Here is an 18555-nt window from a genome sequence, read left to right as displayed (position 1 = left end):
AAAAATGGCTTACAGTTTATTAGAAACAGTTTTGTGGCATATTTTAAATGAATGTAACTACAAATTCGTCAACACTGTGGAAATTATACTTATTTACTCCATGCATAAAGCAACGATGTATGTGAAACATGATATCAACATGAAAGACTACGTAAATTTATGTGACGAAAACGACGGATACAAGGCGAAAAAATCAAAGATACATGAAAATATACGGGTAGTAAAAATACACGACTCGTGTAAAACATACGCATGATAATGATATAGGTACGTGTTGGTTATATTTTGGGTGTAGTTTACTTTTAGTTTTTTCTATAAATAAAACTTGTGTTTCGTGGATTTTTTATTTTATTTATTTCATTGCATGTTTGAGAAAAGCACTATACATATCTCGGCGGGAAATGGGGTTGCCCGCGCTCAGACCTATAGGACCCTGTTCGGGTTGTCCGATGTACACTTGCCTTAGGGTCTGTTTACATATTGGTTAGTGTTTAGTATGAGTTAATTTAATACATTTGTTATTAAACACAAGTACTATCGCCCACACTGTTAACTGTACATCGGTGGACCTGGACCTTATGCCTTATGTAATAATTGTAATAAATTAGGAGTGTTGCTCTTTGTACTATCTCAGACGATCGATATTCGGAATTTCATTGATATGTCATAGTTTCAATTGTTTGGTAGATTTAAATATAATGTCCGTGTTACAACAACGTTATTAATTACATTTTACGAAAAAAAAACAATAAATTAAAAATTAACTATGCCATTCAGTTTCCATATGGCCATACCCCGAAGCAATTGCAACCGCCATTCCAACATGGCTTTACTAGATTTAGAGGAACCGCTACTCAGATTCTCCGCACTGGTAGAATAATAACGGATGCTTTGGCAGATGGGGAGAGCGTATCGATGATAAGCACGGATCTAAGCAAGGCGTTCGATTCTATTAACCATAAAGGCCTAATAAAGAAACTTCAAAATGCCGATGTCCCTATCAACATCATTAAAATAATAGAAAATTACCTGGAAGACCGATCACTCATAGGGAAATTTAGGACCATCCATGGAGAAGCGAAGAGGATACCTCACGGGGTGCCCCAAGGATCGATCCTCGGTCCCATCATTTTCAACCTGTTTGTTCACGACATATGGGATACTCACGACAGAATACGAGGTCTCAAGCTATCCCAATACGCCGATGACCTATGTATTTTAAATAGAGCAAACAACGCCGACCACGCTACCATGAGAGTGGAATGGGCAGCCGAAACTATTGTTAATTATTACGAAAGATGGGGCCTTAAATGCAATGTAGAAAAAACAGAATGCATCCTGTTTACAAAAAAGAAGAAATTCAAGCCGACAGTTAAAATAAAAAACCAGACATTCACATACAAAAAAGAAATAAAATATCTAGGAGTCATCTTCGATAAGAGCCTCAAAATGAACCCACACACAGACAAAGTAGTCAAGAAACTAAAACAGGTAAGAGGTGCCCTGGGATCCATCATCGGCTTCCACGCCAAGACAGATCTTGAGGTCAAACTAGCCGTAATTCAAGCCTGTATCCTTCCCATCATGGACTATGGAGTGGTACAGTTATTATCCAGATACAGTAATTCAAACCTCCAAAAAATCGAGAGGCAATATAGAATGGCGCTGAAGAGTGCAGGTCAATTCCCTAGACGTCTACCCACAGAGACGCTCTGGGAAATGACAGATCTAGAAGCATGGCACCTCCGAGCCGCCGACCTGAATTACAAAATGCTGGCCAAGATCGCATCGCTGGGAATAGAAGACCTGAACACACCTGGGGACGCTTACCTGGCGCACGGAGAATTTAACCCACTACTAAAAAACAAAAGAATCGGTGAAATAGAGTATACTACTAATAAAGACATGAGACGTTGGCCTCCCGGGGCGGCGGCTCCTCGTCCTCTTAGAATAAAATAAAATATAAAAGTGTAACATATGAAACACAAAATACTGACATCTTCAACTCATCACTTGTGACATGACACCTTCAGCTTACACAGATCTTTTTAGACACAAGTTAGCTGACACAATCCTGCGGGAACTGAAAGATGTAAACACTAACAGGCAATAAACGATTTCTGATTCTGATTCTGATTCTGATTCCCCGAAGTTAACCGAGTTTAATAAACACCGTGATTCATATATTATTCATATTCTAATGAATAGAGTTAGACCAAGACAAGTCTGCAACGAATTTGATAGCACACGCAGTGCAAGTGTTATTTATACGTCATAATTTCATTGAAGTATGACGTTTAAAATAACATGCTTGCATTGCGTGTGCTATCGAAATCGTTGCAGACTTGTCTTGGTCTAACTCTAGCCACCTAAATCATTTTAAAATAACATATTTGGAGTAGTTAGCTATATATTTCTTGTACGAATTAATAGAAATAGGTACCTTAAGAATAGCTTATCTTTTATAAATTGCTAATCGATACGTCTTTACACGCCGGCGGCCACAAAAGCTTTCAACTCCCAAGGAAATGCTAGTAATACCGTTACCAGCTGAATACTTATGCAAAAATATTCCATTTTTATTCGTAACAGTATTTTTAACGCTAAGGAGCGCCGGGGGAGAGCCCGGGGCTCCCAGTCGGGATATTCATGCATCGGCTGCCTCAGATACATGTTTAAGCTGATAGATAGTGACGCGGTAGGATTTTAAAAATGTACTCACCTTAAATCTTTATTGATTAGCACGGCGGGTGTTTGCTTTGAAGTTTTGCACTTGTAGACTAAAGGTTTTTAATAAGGACCGAAGAGTAGGCAAGCATCAATTTCATTGAATGAGGAATGAATCAAAATTCGGTTTGCATTTGGTAGCGGTAGCGGAAGATATGTATTTTGAGTTTCAAATATTACAGAGTCAGCAAAAAGAGTAAAGGTCTAAAGACCTTACTAAAGAATGACTCACGCTAGAACGGTCCTGGTCTGGGCCGAGGCGTCTGTCACTTCGTTTTTTTATGATGGCTGATCACGTGACGCTTTCTCTAGAAAACGAAATGTCGGACCGTCCTTTATGCTGGCATCCGCACACATCTTCGTCCACGTAGAAGTCGTTTAAACACTTGCAACTCTATTTTGACGCTCTTAAATAGGATCGAATTTCAAAAAAATCCTTTTTAGTGGAGCTATACAACACATTTAAAATTTCAAGGTTCTACTTCTAACGGTTTAGTCTGAAGGGGCCCACTGATTAACAGTCCGCCGGACGGTATCGGCCTGTCAGTTAGAACAAAATTTTGACAGTTCCGAACAACTGACAGGCGGATACCGTGCGGCGGACTGTTAATCAGTGGACCCCTTTAGAGTCTCTATCATCAGTATCTAAATACCTATATGTAATGGAACTGTTAATAATATTGACAAGCACCCATTACACAGCCCAATACATCGGATTTTTGTACTTTCCGCCACAACATTGCTAATCGAATTCAGATTCCCAACTTTTTTTAGGTGAAATATAGTCTCTTCTTCTTAATCGCTCCCCCATTGCTGAGGGTGAGGATCCTGACTCCACTTGCGCTTTATAAATTGCCTCCAACTGTTTCGGTCTGTGGCTTGATGGAGGGCGGTGGTAACAGGTAGCTCCAGCTGTTCGGAGATCTGGTCCGACCATCTCTTTGGACTTCGTCCTCTAGGTCTTTTGCCCTCGACCTTTCCCGTCACCACTAGTTTTTCTAAATTGTTGGCCCCTCTTCGTGCGATATGGCCAAAGTAGGTAACAACACGGTGTAGACATATAGAGGACAGACGTTGGGTGTTCTCCATTCTGAGTTCTTTGAGGACCGAGGCGTTTGTGCGGTGGGCTGTCCAAGGAATCCTTAACATACGAATACGGCGCCAGCACCACATTTCGAAAGCATCAATCCTCTGCCTATCAGCGGCTTTCAGCGTCCAGGTTTCGGCCCCATACAGAAATATGGGGAAGACAAGTGTGCGGACGAGATGTATTTTGGTGCGGTTCGAAATGTTCCTGTTTCTCCATATTTTGCAGAGTTGGGTCATTGCTGTCTTAGCCATGCCGATACGTCTGCGTATCTCGTCGGTGGAATATAGTATTTTCCAGAATAAGGCATCAAAAATATAGTACATTTCAAAAAAATATAGTACTTTTAGATAAAATACTAAACATGAGTGTAATATACGTTTAATCCGAAATACAGTATTTTAGCGTAATATATATTTTTCCACAAGTATATAGTACAGAGAGCCAAAATATAGTACAATACTATATAATATAGAAACTGCTGGCAACACTAGCTGGCGAAACATAGTTACTTGCTCCGTACACGATTTTAAATCAAAAATAAAGTAAAAACAGTGTTGTTCAACGTAAAAAGTGCACCAATCTCCGAACGAAATCAAGATTTAAGAAGAAAGTTAACATTTAACAGTGGAACCAAGTGGATTGCGCAAAAATCACATCGCGAAAGTTATGAACATCTCAGACAACAGAGGTTATCATTTGTAAACGTCATAACGGTAACCGCTAAGTTCATGACATTGAAAACCAGCTGACAGATAAGTTACGTTCGGAAATTGTGAGATACGCTCCGTTTCACGCATAAGTACTGAGGATAAGTTTGAGTAGCACGGAATCATGGATGAAATTAAAAAAATGTTACAACAAATACAAGATGACATTCAAAAACAGAAGCAAGACATGAAAGAAATGGAAGAAAACATTAAGGAGTCAATAAACAAAAACATAGACCAAAAATTTTCCTTAATTGAAACCAGAACAAGCCAGCTGGAAGAAAAAATTGAAAAGCAACAAATAATTATAGACCAGCTAGACAACAAATTGAGGAAGAAAAATTTAGTATTTTTCGGGGTGCAGGAAGTAGAACGGAACTACGATGCCTTGGTCAAATTAATATTAGACATTATAAACAATAAAATGGAAATAAAGTGTCAATGGTGGGAAATAGAAAACGTAAGTAGAATTGGCAAAAAAAGTGATAAGGTTAGGCCGGTGATAGTCACTATTACAACAATAGGTAGAAAATTGGAACTGATTAGATATAAAAAAAAGTTGGAAGATACAGGGATATATATTAAAGAAGATTACTCCCCGGCTGTCTTACAAAAACGGAGAGAACTCCAGGAAGAGCTTAAAAGGGAACGGCAAGCTGGAAAAAACGTAGCACTGCGATATAACAAGATTATTACTTTAAAATCATATCCAGCAGGAAATCGCACGCCTAATGACAACCAGTCAAAAAAACGGATGCTGTCTGAATCTCCCGACGCTGTTGAGGTAGTCAAATCCAATGAAGAGAAAACAAAACAACAAGCCAAGAAAACGAGGCCCCAAAGCATCACAAACTACTTACGCCCACCCCAACTAAACCTATCCACCAACGACAATAACAACGACGACCAAAAAAACTAACGAGCGCCTCCCCACAAACAACACCTTCTCCAAGCCGGCTGGTCCCCGTGGAGGAGTATGACCAACACCCCCCAACCAGAAACCACAACAACAAACAAGTCAATGAAGGCAGTGATCTCTATATAGCTACTTTAAATGTCAGAACATTACTTAACGATAATAGAATAACAGAACTGAATTATGCGATAAAAAATATAAACTGGGATGTCATTGGACTTTCAGAAACCAGAAGAGAAAATGAAATGATAACAGAATACCCAGACTTCATTCTGTATCATAGTCAAGGAAAAAATGGCAACTATGGTGTCGGATTTTTAGTTAAAAAACACTTGAAAAATAATATAATTGGTTTCAGTAGCTACTCTTTTAGAATAGCTATTGTAGAAATTAATTTTGCCCCGAACAATACATGGATAGTGATTCAAGCATATGCACCTACCGAATCATGTAAAGAAGAAGAGCTAGACAACTTCTATGAAACCCTAGACACTGTGATAAAGAATAACAAACGGAAGAAGATAATATTAATGGGCGACTTCAATGCGCAAGTAGGTAGCGCAAGGCAAGGCGAGCAAACAATATTCGGCCATTACTCATGTGGGAATAGATCTAATCATGGACAGCGACTGGTTGAGTTTGCACTGGAAAATAAATTAAAAATTATAAACAGTGTATTCAAAATAAAAGAGAAAAATAAATGGACCTGGGAATCACCAAATGGTTTGTACCACAACGAGATTGATTATATTCTCACAAACAGACACCAAGATATACACTCTTTTGACATCATACATAACCTAAACTTTTATACTGACCATCGGATGATAAGAAGTAAAATAAATATAAAGAACAGAAAAACAAGGAGATTGATTACAAACAAAAACAGAATTACTAGAGACTTACCCATTATAACCGGAGATAGTGGACAGTACTGGGAAGAACAATTTGCCAAAGCTATTCAGAATTCATCAGATATACAAAAACAATATAACAACATAGAGAAGGTTATTAACAATCTACTAAAACAAATACCATTAGAAAGGAAGGCGGAGAAAGATATGATAAACCATAAGATATACAGTTTATTAGAAAAAAGAAAGGAACTATATAAAGAAAAAAGGTCGAAAAAAGCAAAAAGAGAGATCACAGAAATCAGTAAACAAATCAACAGACTAATGGATAAAAATAAGAAACAGAAAAGACAAATTATATTTGAACATCATATAAATAAATCCGGTGCAATTAAGCAAGCATACAGAGAGCTGCAAAGAACTTCACAATGGGCAACAAGCATGAAAGACAAACATGGGAAACCTATCTCCAGCAGAGCTGAAATATTACATAAAGCTACTCTTTTTTACCAAGACCTATATGCATCACAAGAAGATTATGTACAATATCCCTCTATAAAAATACAAGAAGGAGACGTTCCAGCGATACTTGTTACAGAAATTGAGCATGCCATTAAAACTCAAAAAAAGGACAAGACACCGGGAGAAGACAACATTACCAACGAACTACTAAAATCAATGGTTGAACCCCTAAGACGTCCGCTTCAGGTACTGTTTAACAACATCTTATTTAGCAAAGAAATTCCTGTACAATGGTCACAGTCTACAATAACCTTGTTACATAAAAAAGGTGACAGAGGCGATCTAGGGAACTATAGGCCGATAAGTCTAATGTCCAATATATATAAAATATTCTCAAAAATCATATTGAACCGCCTTACGAAGAAATTGGATGAAAATCAACCCCGAGAACAAGCCGGGTTTCGTAAACGGTTCTCAACCACAGACCACATACAGGTTGTCACACAGATTGTGGAAAAATCAAATGAATATAGAAGAATTATATATCTATGCTTTATTGACTTTACGAAAGCATTTGATTCATTAGAACATGTCGCAATCTGGGAAGCACTAGCACAGCAAGGAATAGAAGAGCATTACATAGAACTACTGTATAACATGTACGTAAACCTTACAGCAAAGATCAAACTAGAAAGGGAAGGAAGAGCTTTCCCTATTAAAAAAGGTGTTCGTCAAGGTGATCCAATATCCCCAAAAATATTTTGTTCAGTGCTGGAGATGATCTTTAGAAATCTTAACTGGGACAACAAAGGACTAAAAATTGATGGAGAATACCTAAACAACTTACGGTTCGCGGATGATATTGTAATTTTTGCGGAAGATCCTAACCAACTAGAAGAAATGTTACAAGACGTAGTGAAGGAAAGTAAAAAAGTGGGCTTATCAATAAATACTTCGAAAACAAAAATTATGTCTAATGGTCCAAAGAGAAGAATCTACGTAGATGACAAGGAAATAGAATATGTCAAAGAATATATATATTTAGGCCAGCTGATATCTTTTGAAGAACAGACTGATAAAGACATAAAACGTAGAATTGCCCTGTCTTGGGGAAAGTACTGGAGCTTACGAGAAATTATGAAAAATAAGGACATATCTATTAATACAAAAAGAAAATTATACGAAATTGCAATTCTGCCTTGTCTAACATATGGCTGCCAGACATGGGCTCTACGACAAGAACATGAATCAAAACTAGCTATGGAACAGAGAAAGATGGAACGTAGTATGCTAGGAATTAGAATATCAGACCGAGTAAGAAACGATTATATAAGAAAGAAAACTAAAGTAACTGACATCATAGAGAGAATACGAAGATTGAAATGGAAGTGGGCTGGACATATTAGTAGAATAAACGATAATAGATGGACAAGGAAAATCATAGAATGGACCCCACCAAAAGAAAAAGGAACACGAAAGCAAGGTCACCCAAAGACACGATGGGCAGACATATTCAAAAAACGTTGTGGAACAGTATGGAGAAGACTAGCTCAAGATAGAGACACATGGAGAACACTGGGGGAGGCCTACGCCAAAGAGGCGACTTCCATAATTAATGAAGGATAGTTAAATTAAGTATTTGAAATTAATGTTAAGTAGGTACTGTTAATTAATAAATTTATACTAATATTAATATGATATATTTGATAGATATAATAGTAAAAATGGCTTTAAATGTAAATGACTGTGATAAAAATAGATAATGTAAATGGAATCGAAATTGAATGTCAAATTGAATCTTTTATATTTTATGAATAATACCTATACTAGTATCTTATACAATTCTATATTTTAAATACAACAAAATAAAATAATATATGCAACTAAAAAATGTAATCATGCATGCAAAGGAAATGTAAAAAATGTAATTATGGTGGAATAAAGGCTATTTTTATTTTATTTTATTTTATTTATATAATATAGTACGGTTGGCAACCCTAGTGGTGGCGGCTATTCTGTACAGTCAGCAGCAGAAGTTGCTAAGCGGGCGAGGTGTTCAAAATTACCTTGCCACGCTCTTATTCTCTTAACAATAAAGTCGCGTCGAGATCATTTTGAACACCTGGCCCGCTTAGCAACTTCTGCTGCTGACACTACTATTGTTAATTCTGTCATGTAATGTATGTACCTAATGTTGTTTCTGCGCAGGAGTGGGCAGCATGGGCGGCGGCGTGTCCGGCTCGGGCGGCTACGGGCTGTACGGCGGCTACGCGGCGGCGGCGCTGGCGGGGCTGGCGGGTCCGCCGCCGAAGCGCAAGCGCCGGCACCGCACCATCTTCACCGAGGAACAGCTGGAGCAGCTCGAGAGCACGTTCGACAAGACGCACTACCCCGATGTTGTTCTGCGTGAGCAGCTCGCGCTGCGCGTCGACTTGAAGGAGGAGAGGGTTGAGGTAATTATTTACATTTTTTTTTCCTGCCGCCAAACTAAGTGGCGAGTCAGGTCATAATGCCATCTCTTTCACTCTTGATTGGTCTTAACAAGGGAAAAGGGGATAGCATTATGATCTCCGTCGCCAGTTTTGCGTCAAGTATAGTGGATACTTTCTGTGTTTGCAAGCGTGTAAGGTGAATGTACGCTTCACCGAACGCTTAAGATCTGGACGTACGTTTCTTTTTTAAATTACTTCTGGTATTTTCATACGAATATGTTCAATACTAAAATAGAAACTTAGATAAATTTGTCCTCATTTAAACATACCTATAAATAGGGTTTCTGCTCGAGAATTCTCGAGGCGAGAAATCTCGAGAAATTTGTCCTTCGTCCAGACGGGAAAAAAAATCTCAATGCCTCGAGAACTCGAGAAAAAAATCTCTTGTGATAAATAACAAGAAAACACGCGTATAAAGAAGTGATGTGTCTTTACTATAATGTATTTCTTTAAGAGCCAACAGGAGTGGTCATTTCTCCATACAAAAGTACTCCTCGTTTACCTCCGTGGTTTTTGAAGCTAGAGCAATGATTTTTTCAACACAGATTAATATTGTCAATATCTGTGTCGGACCGTTTTGCATTTTTGATATTTTTGTTTTTTAAGGCGCTAGAGCCCTTCAAAAATGGCCAAAATGGCCTAATTGACTATGCCGCAATGAGAGGCGTGGCATTCAAAACTGATATCAATTAGCCAAAAAAGCAAAACGGTCCGACACAGATAATTTCATAATCATTTAGATTTCCAAATTTGGTTACGATTGGTTAAGTTTTGGAGGAGGAAACAGAGGAGTACGAAACCTCGATTTTTGAGATTTTTACGCAGGATTTTTCGCCTTGTCCTTATCGCACTACTTTTAGGTGCCGTTCCGTTAGCGAGACGGGTATATTTACCTAAAATATTTAAAACTCAGCTCCTGTTTCGTCTTAAGTAATTAAATAAATTTAGGTAAATAAACTTAAAACATTTATTAGTCTACCAACTAAATAACAACTGCCTTGATCCGTCCCCTATCGATCTGGCTTCAACAAATTTTCATGTTTTGAAACTTTTAAACTACTACTTTCAAATGTCTAAATAATTCGTCTCGTTTTAGGTTAGTTACTATAATTCGTTTTTTTAGCATTAGACAAAAAGTCAACAATCTTTTATTGAAAAACGCTTTAAAAAATTAGTAACTTAAACTGTTACTTATGGAAGCAAAACAACATAAATGATCGTATCGTATATGATATTGTTACATATTTGACGTGACTTTATTTATCAAAAGTGTTTTTCATTAAAAAGACACGTCAAGATGCTAAAAAAACGAATTATAGGGCCTTGTAATGACCAATATTGCAAAACTAGATTACTATTGATAAATCAAATCATTCCTATTTAGCAAAATAGCATAATATTAGCAGCTCATTGTTACGTTGAGTACCTAAGTATGCATATTACTTAGAAAAACTTGATGATAAAATACCTTATTGTGGTTTGTATACATTTTGTGAAATTTGTGAAATACCTAAAGAACACCTTCAGTTGTTGTTGAATATCGATTATTAAGTGCAATTTATGGTCACTAAAAACTGTCTATTTGTTTTGTGTATTTGTTGTATTATTGATCTCACCTACGACTCCTATGAGTATGATTTGTAGTAAAGCAAAAAATTTAAAATAAGTAGGTGTTTTTTGAAACTTTCAAAATTTCTCGATATACTCGAGAAACTCGAGAAATTCTGGTAGAGAATTCCCGTGCCTCGAGAAATAAAAATGGTCGAAAACCAGAAACCCTACCTATAAATTACTGAAATGATTGGACGTGTATTAAAAACATTTTTAAATCATTTCTTCCGGTTCCTTGATTTGTACCATTTACCGAACTAAGAAACTTGATTTGCACATTATACCGAATAGGGAGGCCGCATTACCGAACTAGGAAATAATTGTATGAAAATATGGTGTTGAGTGGTGCTCAAACTTTAGTATGTAGTTCACTATTAAATCCCTACTATACTTCGTTTTTTTAGCATGAGAAAGATGGTAAGCGATCTTGACGTGTCTTTTTTATTGAAAAATACTACTTAAAAATAAGTCACACCAATTTAGGTAGGTATTAAGTTTACACTAATCCATACTTCCAGGTAGGTATTAATTGATATATAAAATATTATTGCTTTATTATTGTTATTATCTTATTGAGTTTTTTATCCACATCCCAGAATATTATCAGGCGTCCAATAAGTATGTCTAAAGTTTGAAAAGCGCTGGCATTTAAATAATGGTCACAAGAAATAAACATATAAATATCGACCTAGCCGTTATCGTAATAAGGATGATATTCTAATGAACGTCGAATAGAAACATGGCCAACGCAAACATGAATTCGGTAGCAGATACCATGGGTACCATTCACCGAACGGCCGTTCGGTGAACGAAACATGGAAAATATGTAGAACCTATTTCGCGAATATATTTTGAAAATAGTATTTAAATCGTAATAAATATGGTATAACTACAATCCATCATTAAATTGAATACTTGAATCCATTACAAAACCGAACATGTATAAAGTTCTTGCTAATACTCACGTAAAATATCTAAAATTATTGTTTAATAATAGTCTTAACAAAAACCTTATTTTGATGCCAAAAAGTCGTAAAACATTAACATTATAACGCAGTTTTATAATAATCTATATAGGTTATTGTTGTTCGGAAATTGCTCATAAAATTACAAATATATTAATTTATTTGTGAAATTAGGTAGTTAATGTAAATAGTTCGTAATCAATCACTAGAAAAATAATTTCAAAAACATACGCTTTCCCTGATTCCGGACGCTGTTCGATAATACCTTCCAATCAAATTGTTGGCGTACTCATCACCGAACTCACATCAAGCTTAAATTATGATAATATGACTGCACTGAATTCATTAAATTTACTAAAATATACAAACTAATTAAGTAATCACACTGTAAAACCATACTTTGAAACACAGAAATAAATTTAAAAGGTTTTATGGCCTTAACAAATATACGCAACTTCTTACCGATTTCTTTAAGGTTGCCTGTACAAAGTGACAATAGGCACTATAGGCAGTGACGGTGCGTTACGATCAGTTGCCACGTCCCGACTAGGCTTGTGTCGGTCATGAACGAAGAACTGTTAAGAACTAAATCCCGTCAAGGACCGAAAGGAACTAAATCTTTTTGCACGCTCTTAATCGGTCGTTAGGTCCTTTAGTTCAGTGGGATTGGTGAGAGCTTGACATGAGTGAAACAGAAAATAGACTGAACGAAATGGTTCACAATGACGCTGGCATGAGTGCGAACGAGATAAAAGAGTGACAAACAGTCCTAAATCTGAAAAGTATAAAGGAAAATCAAATAATTGTTTTTATTGTGTCAAGCTTTTTAATGTTTAATCATATAGTATTGTACAACTTGAATCGTAATTCAGTTGCTAATGATTTTAAAAAACTACTGTAAAATCGATTCATATTCATTCCAGCTCTCAACGATCGAACTGAACTAAAGGAACTAAAAGACCGAACTAGTTCGTTTGACCGATTGACCGAGAGCGGAGCGCTCTCTGTAATGACCGAGCAGGCACAAGCCTAGTCCCGACTGCGGCACATAATGGCCAACTCTGAGGCATAGTGGAAGGTATAGGTATTTAAGTCGTGGAAAAAAAACGTAACTAAATATCAGCTGTAAGTGATCGACTTATAGCCTAAAATAGAAGAAATTCGGTGATATGGACGTATATGGAGCGTTCGGTGAAGCGTACTTTTACCTTATGGATACCGTTCCGTATTAGTGCGTCACGCGCCCCGGCTCGTGATGTGACGTATACCTACTGAATGGTAAATACTGTTTTGTTTATGAAAGGCTAATAATTTAATTTATATTAATGGTTTACTTACCATTAGGGCGGAATTTTCGGGTAAGATTATTGTCTTATTTTTCTTTCTTTCATTTGCACCTTATTTTAAGTACCTATCCAATAAATAGTACGAGTAAAATGTTATCAATATCATATTAATATGGATGGAATATAACCTAATTAGACGATTTGTACAATACTATGACCAATGATGCTACTGAGGGGATAGGTACTTATAACTACATATTATAATACATAGACCTTAAAGTTGTCATAAGAACTTTAGGGATTAAAAAAGTGGGACCTTATTTAGTTTCACCTCGCTAGAACAATTTCGGTGACCATTAGTACCTAGTCACCAGGTGAGGGCAAATATATATAAGTACATACAGGCAATAAGTATCTTTTGTTACACATTTCTTTAATGTATTCCACAATTTCACAGTCTAATTATATAAGGACCAACTCTACCAAGTGTGACAACAATAAATCAAAGCGTGTAATACTTTTGATTTGTGGGATTTCACTGATTTCAATTGTAACAATAGCCGAGTAACAATAAACAAATAGGATTACGGGAAAAGGAATATTTAATTCGTTGTTGGCGTGGATCAAATTAACTTGATTCGTGGTAACGAAGCGAAGCTTAAAAACACTGCCTACATAAGGCTGCTGGGCTATTTAGCGTAGAACTGCAAGACCTGATACTAGCGAAGAGGTTGTTTTTAAATTAAATCTATTTATTTCAACATATAAATCAACATTACAATTAGTGTCCGACCGAAACATGTTTTTTTGCCGAAACCGAAACCGAAACCGAATGTTCGGCTTTAGCTCTAGTTTCGGCCGAAACCGATAAAATCATAGAAAAAATGTCATAAAACCGCTTTTACACAAATATTATGGGGCTGTCAACACCCAATGTCCTTGAAATTGATGTTACTTAAGCAGTTTTTTAAGAAAATTACTAGAGTTAGACCAAGATAATTCTGCAACGATTTTGATAACACACGCAGTGCGAGTGTTATATTAAACGTCAAAATTTCTATGAAATCATGACGTATAAATAACATTTGCACTAGTAGCACTGCGTATGCTATCAAAATCATTGTAGAATTTTCTTGGTCTAACTCTATTCATTCACCAGTCAAGCTAACATGTAGATCAGATACAGGGTCAACCAAAAACGCGAGCGCAGCGAGCGCGAAATTTTTTGTTAACAATATCGCAAGGGAAGTAACGGGAGTGGAAAACCGAGAAAAAGGTGGATGGACTGTGTGAGAGATGATATGAAACGAACGCAAGTGAATGATGAGATAACGGGCGAGAGAGAGGTATGGAAGAAAAAGACATGCTGCGCCGACCCCAAATAAATGGGATAAGGGCAAGTGAATGATGATAATCGCAAGGCCGGGTACCGATCTTCACCTTGGCCTAAAAGTCCGAAGTGCCCCAGTGAGGCGAACTGTCATGCGAAGTAAAAGCCATGCTTCAGGCTTCAGGATAAGTAGTTGAGCACAGACTCCAACCAATGTCCATTGTATTAAAAAGCCAGACGCGCAGGCCGAGCATGGCGCAGCGAGGCGAACGGCTAAGTTGAAGTAGAGGACATGTGGAAGACAAACCAAATGGTAAATTGAGGTAAAAAGTGTTCGAGCATTCGTATGAAAAACTGTACTGGGGACACTTAAGGGTTTTATCTTCGTTTTAATCAATAGTCAGAAAATCAACTTTGCAGAACTACTTGAGTGTAGCCTTTAGCCTCGCTTAAAATTAGCCATTAGAGGTAGATAGGAAAGTTACTGAATAAGAGCGAAAAAGACATCGTTCGACTGGGGCCGAGCTGATACTCGGCCAACGGCTACGTGCGATAGTGCTATCTCATTCACTCCGATACAATGTGTGCGATAGACAGTGTGCGCGTTATAGGTATTGCCAGCCTCATAAGACTGCGTTGACCGTCCAGTGGCGCCCTCATTGGTGGAATTGTGTTTTATAATATACCTATACATGAATCAGTAAATGTAGGTTATTACTATTGTTGTCCTACTTATTCCCCAACTGTTGGTCTTTGTCCGAAGTGCCATTTCGTAAGTTTCGGCCCGGCCGAAAGGTTCGGCCGTTTTTTGGCCGAAACCGAAACTACAGCCGAAACATGATTTTTTGGCCGAAACTGGCCAAAACCGAAACCGAAACCGAACCTTCGGTCGGACACTAATTACAATATCTTTAATCTAGTTATAGTCGTAATATTTAAGATTTTATTAACTAGGTAGCGCGCACGTAACGCGATTATATTCGTTTTTGGCGTGAGTACCTAATTGGTGATTAATCATAATAGGCTACTAGAAAAAAACGTTAAAAGCATTCTTAGAATGTATTCGATCCCATACATTTCACAACTCTTCTCTTTCCGCAGAGACTCTAATTAAGTTATGGATTTAGTAAGAGACACTTATCACGTCACGTCAAAAATATTTTTGGAGAATTCTAAAATCACCTCGTGACTTCTAATGTCAATATCCCTTGTGGTTTCAGATTTTCTCACTGGCGTAGGTATTTAAATGTCATGAAACTCATGAATTCGTGATTTTAGGCGGTGAACAAGAACCGGGGGTCTAGCCAAATGACAATTGTTGATAGGAAACGCCAATCGAAACTTAAATAATCTATGGAAATAGTTACGTGACTTTTCGTAGCCATCTGTCATCCCGATACGTTTTTAGGGTTCCGTACCCAAAGGTTTACCCTTTACGGTTTTACGTTTAAGTTTAAGTTTACGGGACCCTATTACTAAGACTCCGCTGTCCATCCGTCCGTCCGTCCGTCCGTCTGTCACCAGGCTGTATCTCACGAACCGTGATAGCTAGACAGTTGAAATTTTCACAGATGATGTATTTCTGTTGCCGCTATAACAACAAATACTTAAAAACAGAATAAAATAAAGATTTAAGTGGGGCTCCCATACAACAAACGTGATTTTTGACCGAAGTTAAGCAACGTCGGGCGGGGTCAGTACTTTTTTTTTTCAATTTATTTGGGACAAAAAACAGTAACACACAGGGTTCAAACACAGAAATAGAGTACAAAGGATAATAAAGTGTGAGACCAACAACATCGTCCACAGATTACTAGATTACCTACTGATAAATCTACAATGTATATAGCGCAAGGTAACAATATAAATGATGTATGTAAAAATTGTAAAAGTAAAATTAACAAAGATAAGATTACAAAATAGGTTTGTGGATGCAATTACAAATTCATATTGGCAGAAGTAGTCTTATACAGTTTAATGAGCGAGTAAACAGTTAAAACAGCTTGGCCCATGGGAGCAACTTTTAATTATGTTTTGTTTGAAGCAATTGAATCAATTTTTTTTTATACACATTATCAGAGAACATGAAAATATCAATATCATTAAAATACAAATTGTAACATTTAACCATGTATAGGGGATCTCGTTCTCCAGCGTGGGTGCGGCAGCGCGAGTCTGCAAACAGCTGGTGCTTACGTGCAGCGCGCTCCCGCGCCCTCGTCGGTACGCGGTAGCAAATAGTCCCGCTCAGGCTTGGACAGTCAAATTTGTTATGACATAGATTATAAAGGACCATCGCGTCCAGAAGGAGGCGTCGGTTTTGTAAGTTGAGTAATTTGTACTTATCAAGAAGCTGTTGGTAACTTAAACGCGATCGGCAACATCGGAAATGCATGGCACGCAAGAATTTCTTTTGAACAGTCTCTATTGAGCTTTTGTACTTATCATAGAAAGGATTCCATATTGATACGGCATATTCTATTTGTGACCTAACCAGCGACTTATATAAATAGAGGTAAGTTGAGGGTTGTTTAAAATCCGTACCGAGACGCATGATAAAACCGTACATTTTATACGCTTTACCGATGATATGACTGATATGACAATCTAAATGTAGTTTTGAGTCTAAATTGACACCAAGATCTTTTATTACCGAGACTTTTTCGAGAGCCGATCCGCTAAGGGTGTAGGAAGTGGGAAGGATGTGGAGTTTTTTGGTAAAAGTAATTTGTTTGCATTTAGGCAAGCTAAAACACAGTTTATTTTTGTGACAATACTCGCCGAGTCGGTTTAAATCATTTTGGAATTTGAAACGGTCCTCTTCATTTTCAACAATATGATAGATTTTAAGATCGTCGGCATAAAGTAAAAAGTTACAAAATTTAAAACAACTGTCTATGTCATTAATAAACAGGGTGAATAACAAAGGCCCTAATATAGACCCTTGTGGGACTCCAGAAGTTACATGGACACACTTAGACTCATATCCGTTGACTGCAACTTTTTGTGTGCGGTTTGTAATGTATGACCTAAACCACCTCCACAAATTTCCACGAATGCCATTGAAGTATATTTTTTCTAACAGAATTTGGTGATCTACTCTGTCGAAAGCTTTGCAGAAGTCCGTGTATATACTATCAACACGTTTATTTATGTCCAAACTTCTGAAAAGGTATGAGGTATATAGAATTAGGTTTGTTGTTGTTGATCTTTTCTTGACAAAGCCATGTTGCTGTGGGAGGATAATGTTGTGTAAACTTGGATAAATCTGATCATGAACCAGTTTCTCGAAAAGTTTGGATAATACGGGAAGAAGTGAAATAGGCCGGTAATTTTTTACGTCTTTCTTTGAACCTCCCTTGTGGACAGGGACAACTCTTGCGATTTTCCAGACATCAGGAAAGGTACCTTCTTTAAGGCAGCTATTATAAATGTAATACAGAGGATGTGAAATATTGTCAGCTACATTTTTTAGGAATATTGGGGGGATGTTATCAGATCCAGAACTTTTCGATGTATCAACAGTTTTCAAGGCGCGTTTGACAAGATGGATCGGTATGTGAACATCATTAATATGAACATTAGATGGGCTAGTTGTTGATCCGTGAGGATCGAAGTCAGGGGAAGTATTAGACGGCGCAAAAACAGATTGAAAGAAGTCAGAAAATAAGTCACACACCTCGGCAGGGTCACTGGTGGTTACGTCATTATAAGAAACGGTGGCGGGGGTATTTGTGGTTCCACGCTTATTAGCAACAAATGTCCAAAAGTATTTAATGTTGGTTTGAATGCTTGTTTCAACTAATTTTAAGTAAGCATTATAACACACAGCTGATTGCTTTTTAAACCGTTCCCTGTAGAGTGAAAAAGTTTCATAGTCGTTTTGATTTTGATATTTTTTCCACTTTATCCAGGCCTTTTTTTTATTATTAAATATGTGTTTTAAAGCAGGAGAGAACCATACAGGAAAACGCGAGGGATGAACGGGTTTTAGTGGAACAAACTTTTTTATTATCTTGTATAATTCTTCATAAAATGTCTGTACCGCCTGTTCCGCCTTGAGACCTAACAATAAACTATTCCAGTTAATGGTAGATAATTCCATATTCATGGCA

General features: G+C 37.2%; 1 protein-coding gene and 1 long non-coding RNA gene across 2 annotated transcripts in view; both read left to right on the top strand.

Moving 5' to 3' along the window:
- Positions 1 to 18555, top strand: part of LOC134798037 (uncharacterized) — a 189855-nt gene that overhangs the window by 10775 nt on the left and 160525 nt on the right. The window lies entirely within an intron of this gene.
- Positions 1 to 18555, top strand: part of LOC134802817 (diencephalon/mesencephalon homeobox protein 1-A) — a 54532-nt gene that overhangs the window by 4978 nt on the left and 30999 nt on the right. The window contains exon 2 of the mRNA XM_063775582.1: positions 8968 to 9209. Within this exon, the coding sequence (XP_063631652.1) occupies positions 8968 to 9209 (242 nt within the window). The remainder of the gene's footprint in view (positions 1 to 8967; positions 9210 to 18555) is intronic.

The sequence above is a fragment of the Cydia splendana genome, chromosome 1 (assembly GCF_910591565.1).
Source record: "Cydia splendana chromosome 1, ilCydSple1.2, whole genome shotgun sequence".
NCBI classification, from domain to species: domain Eukaryota; kingdom Metazoa; phylum Arthropoda; class Insecta; order Lepidoptera; family Tortricidae; genus Cydia; species Cydia splendana.
Note: the sequence above shows the minus strand (reverse complement) of the source record. Positions and strands in the feature narration are given on the sequence as shown.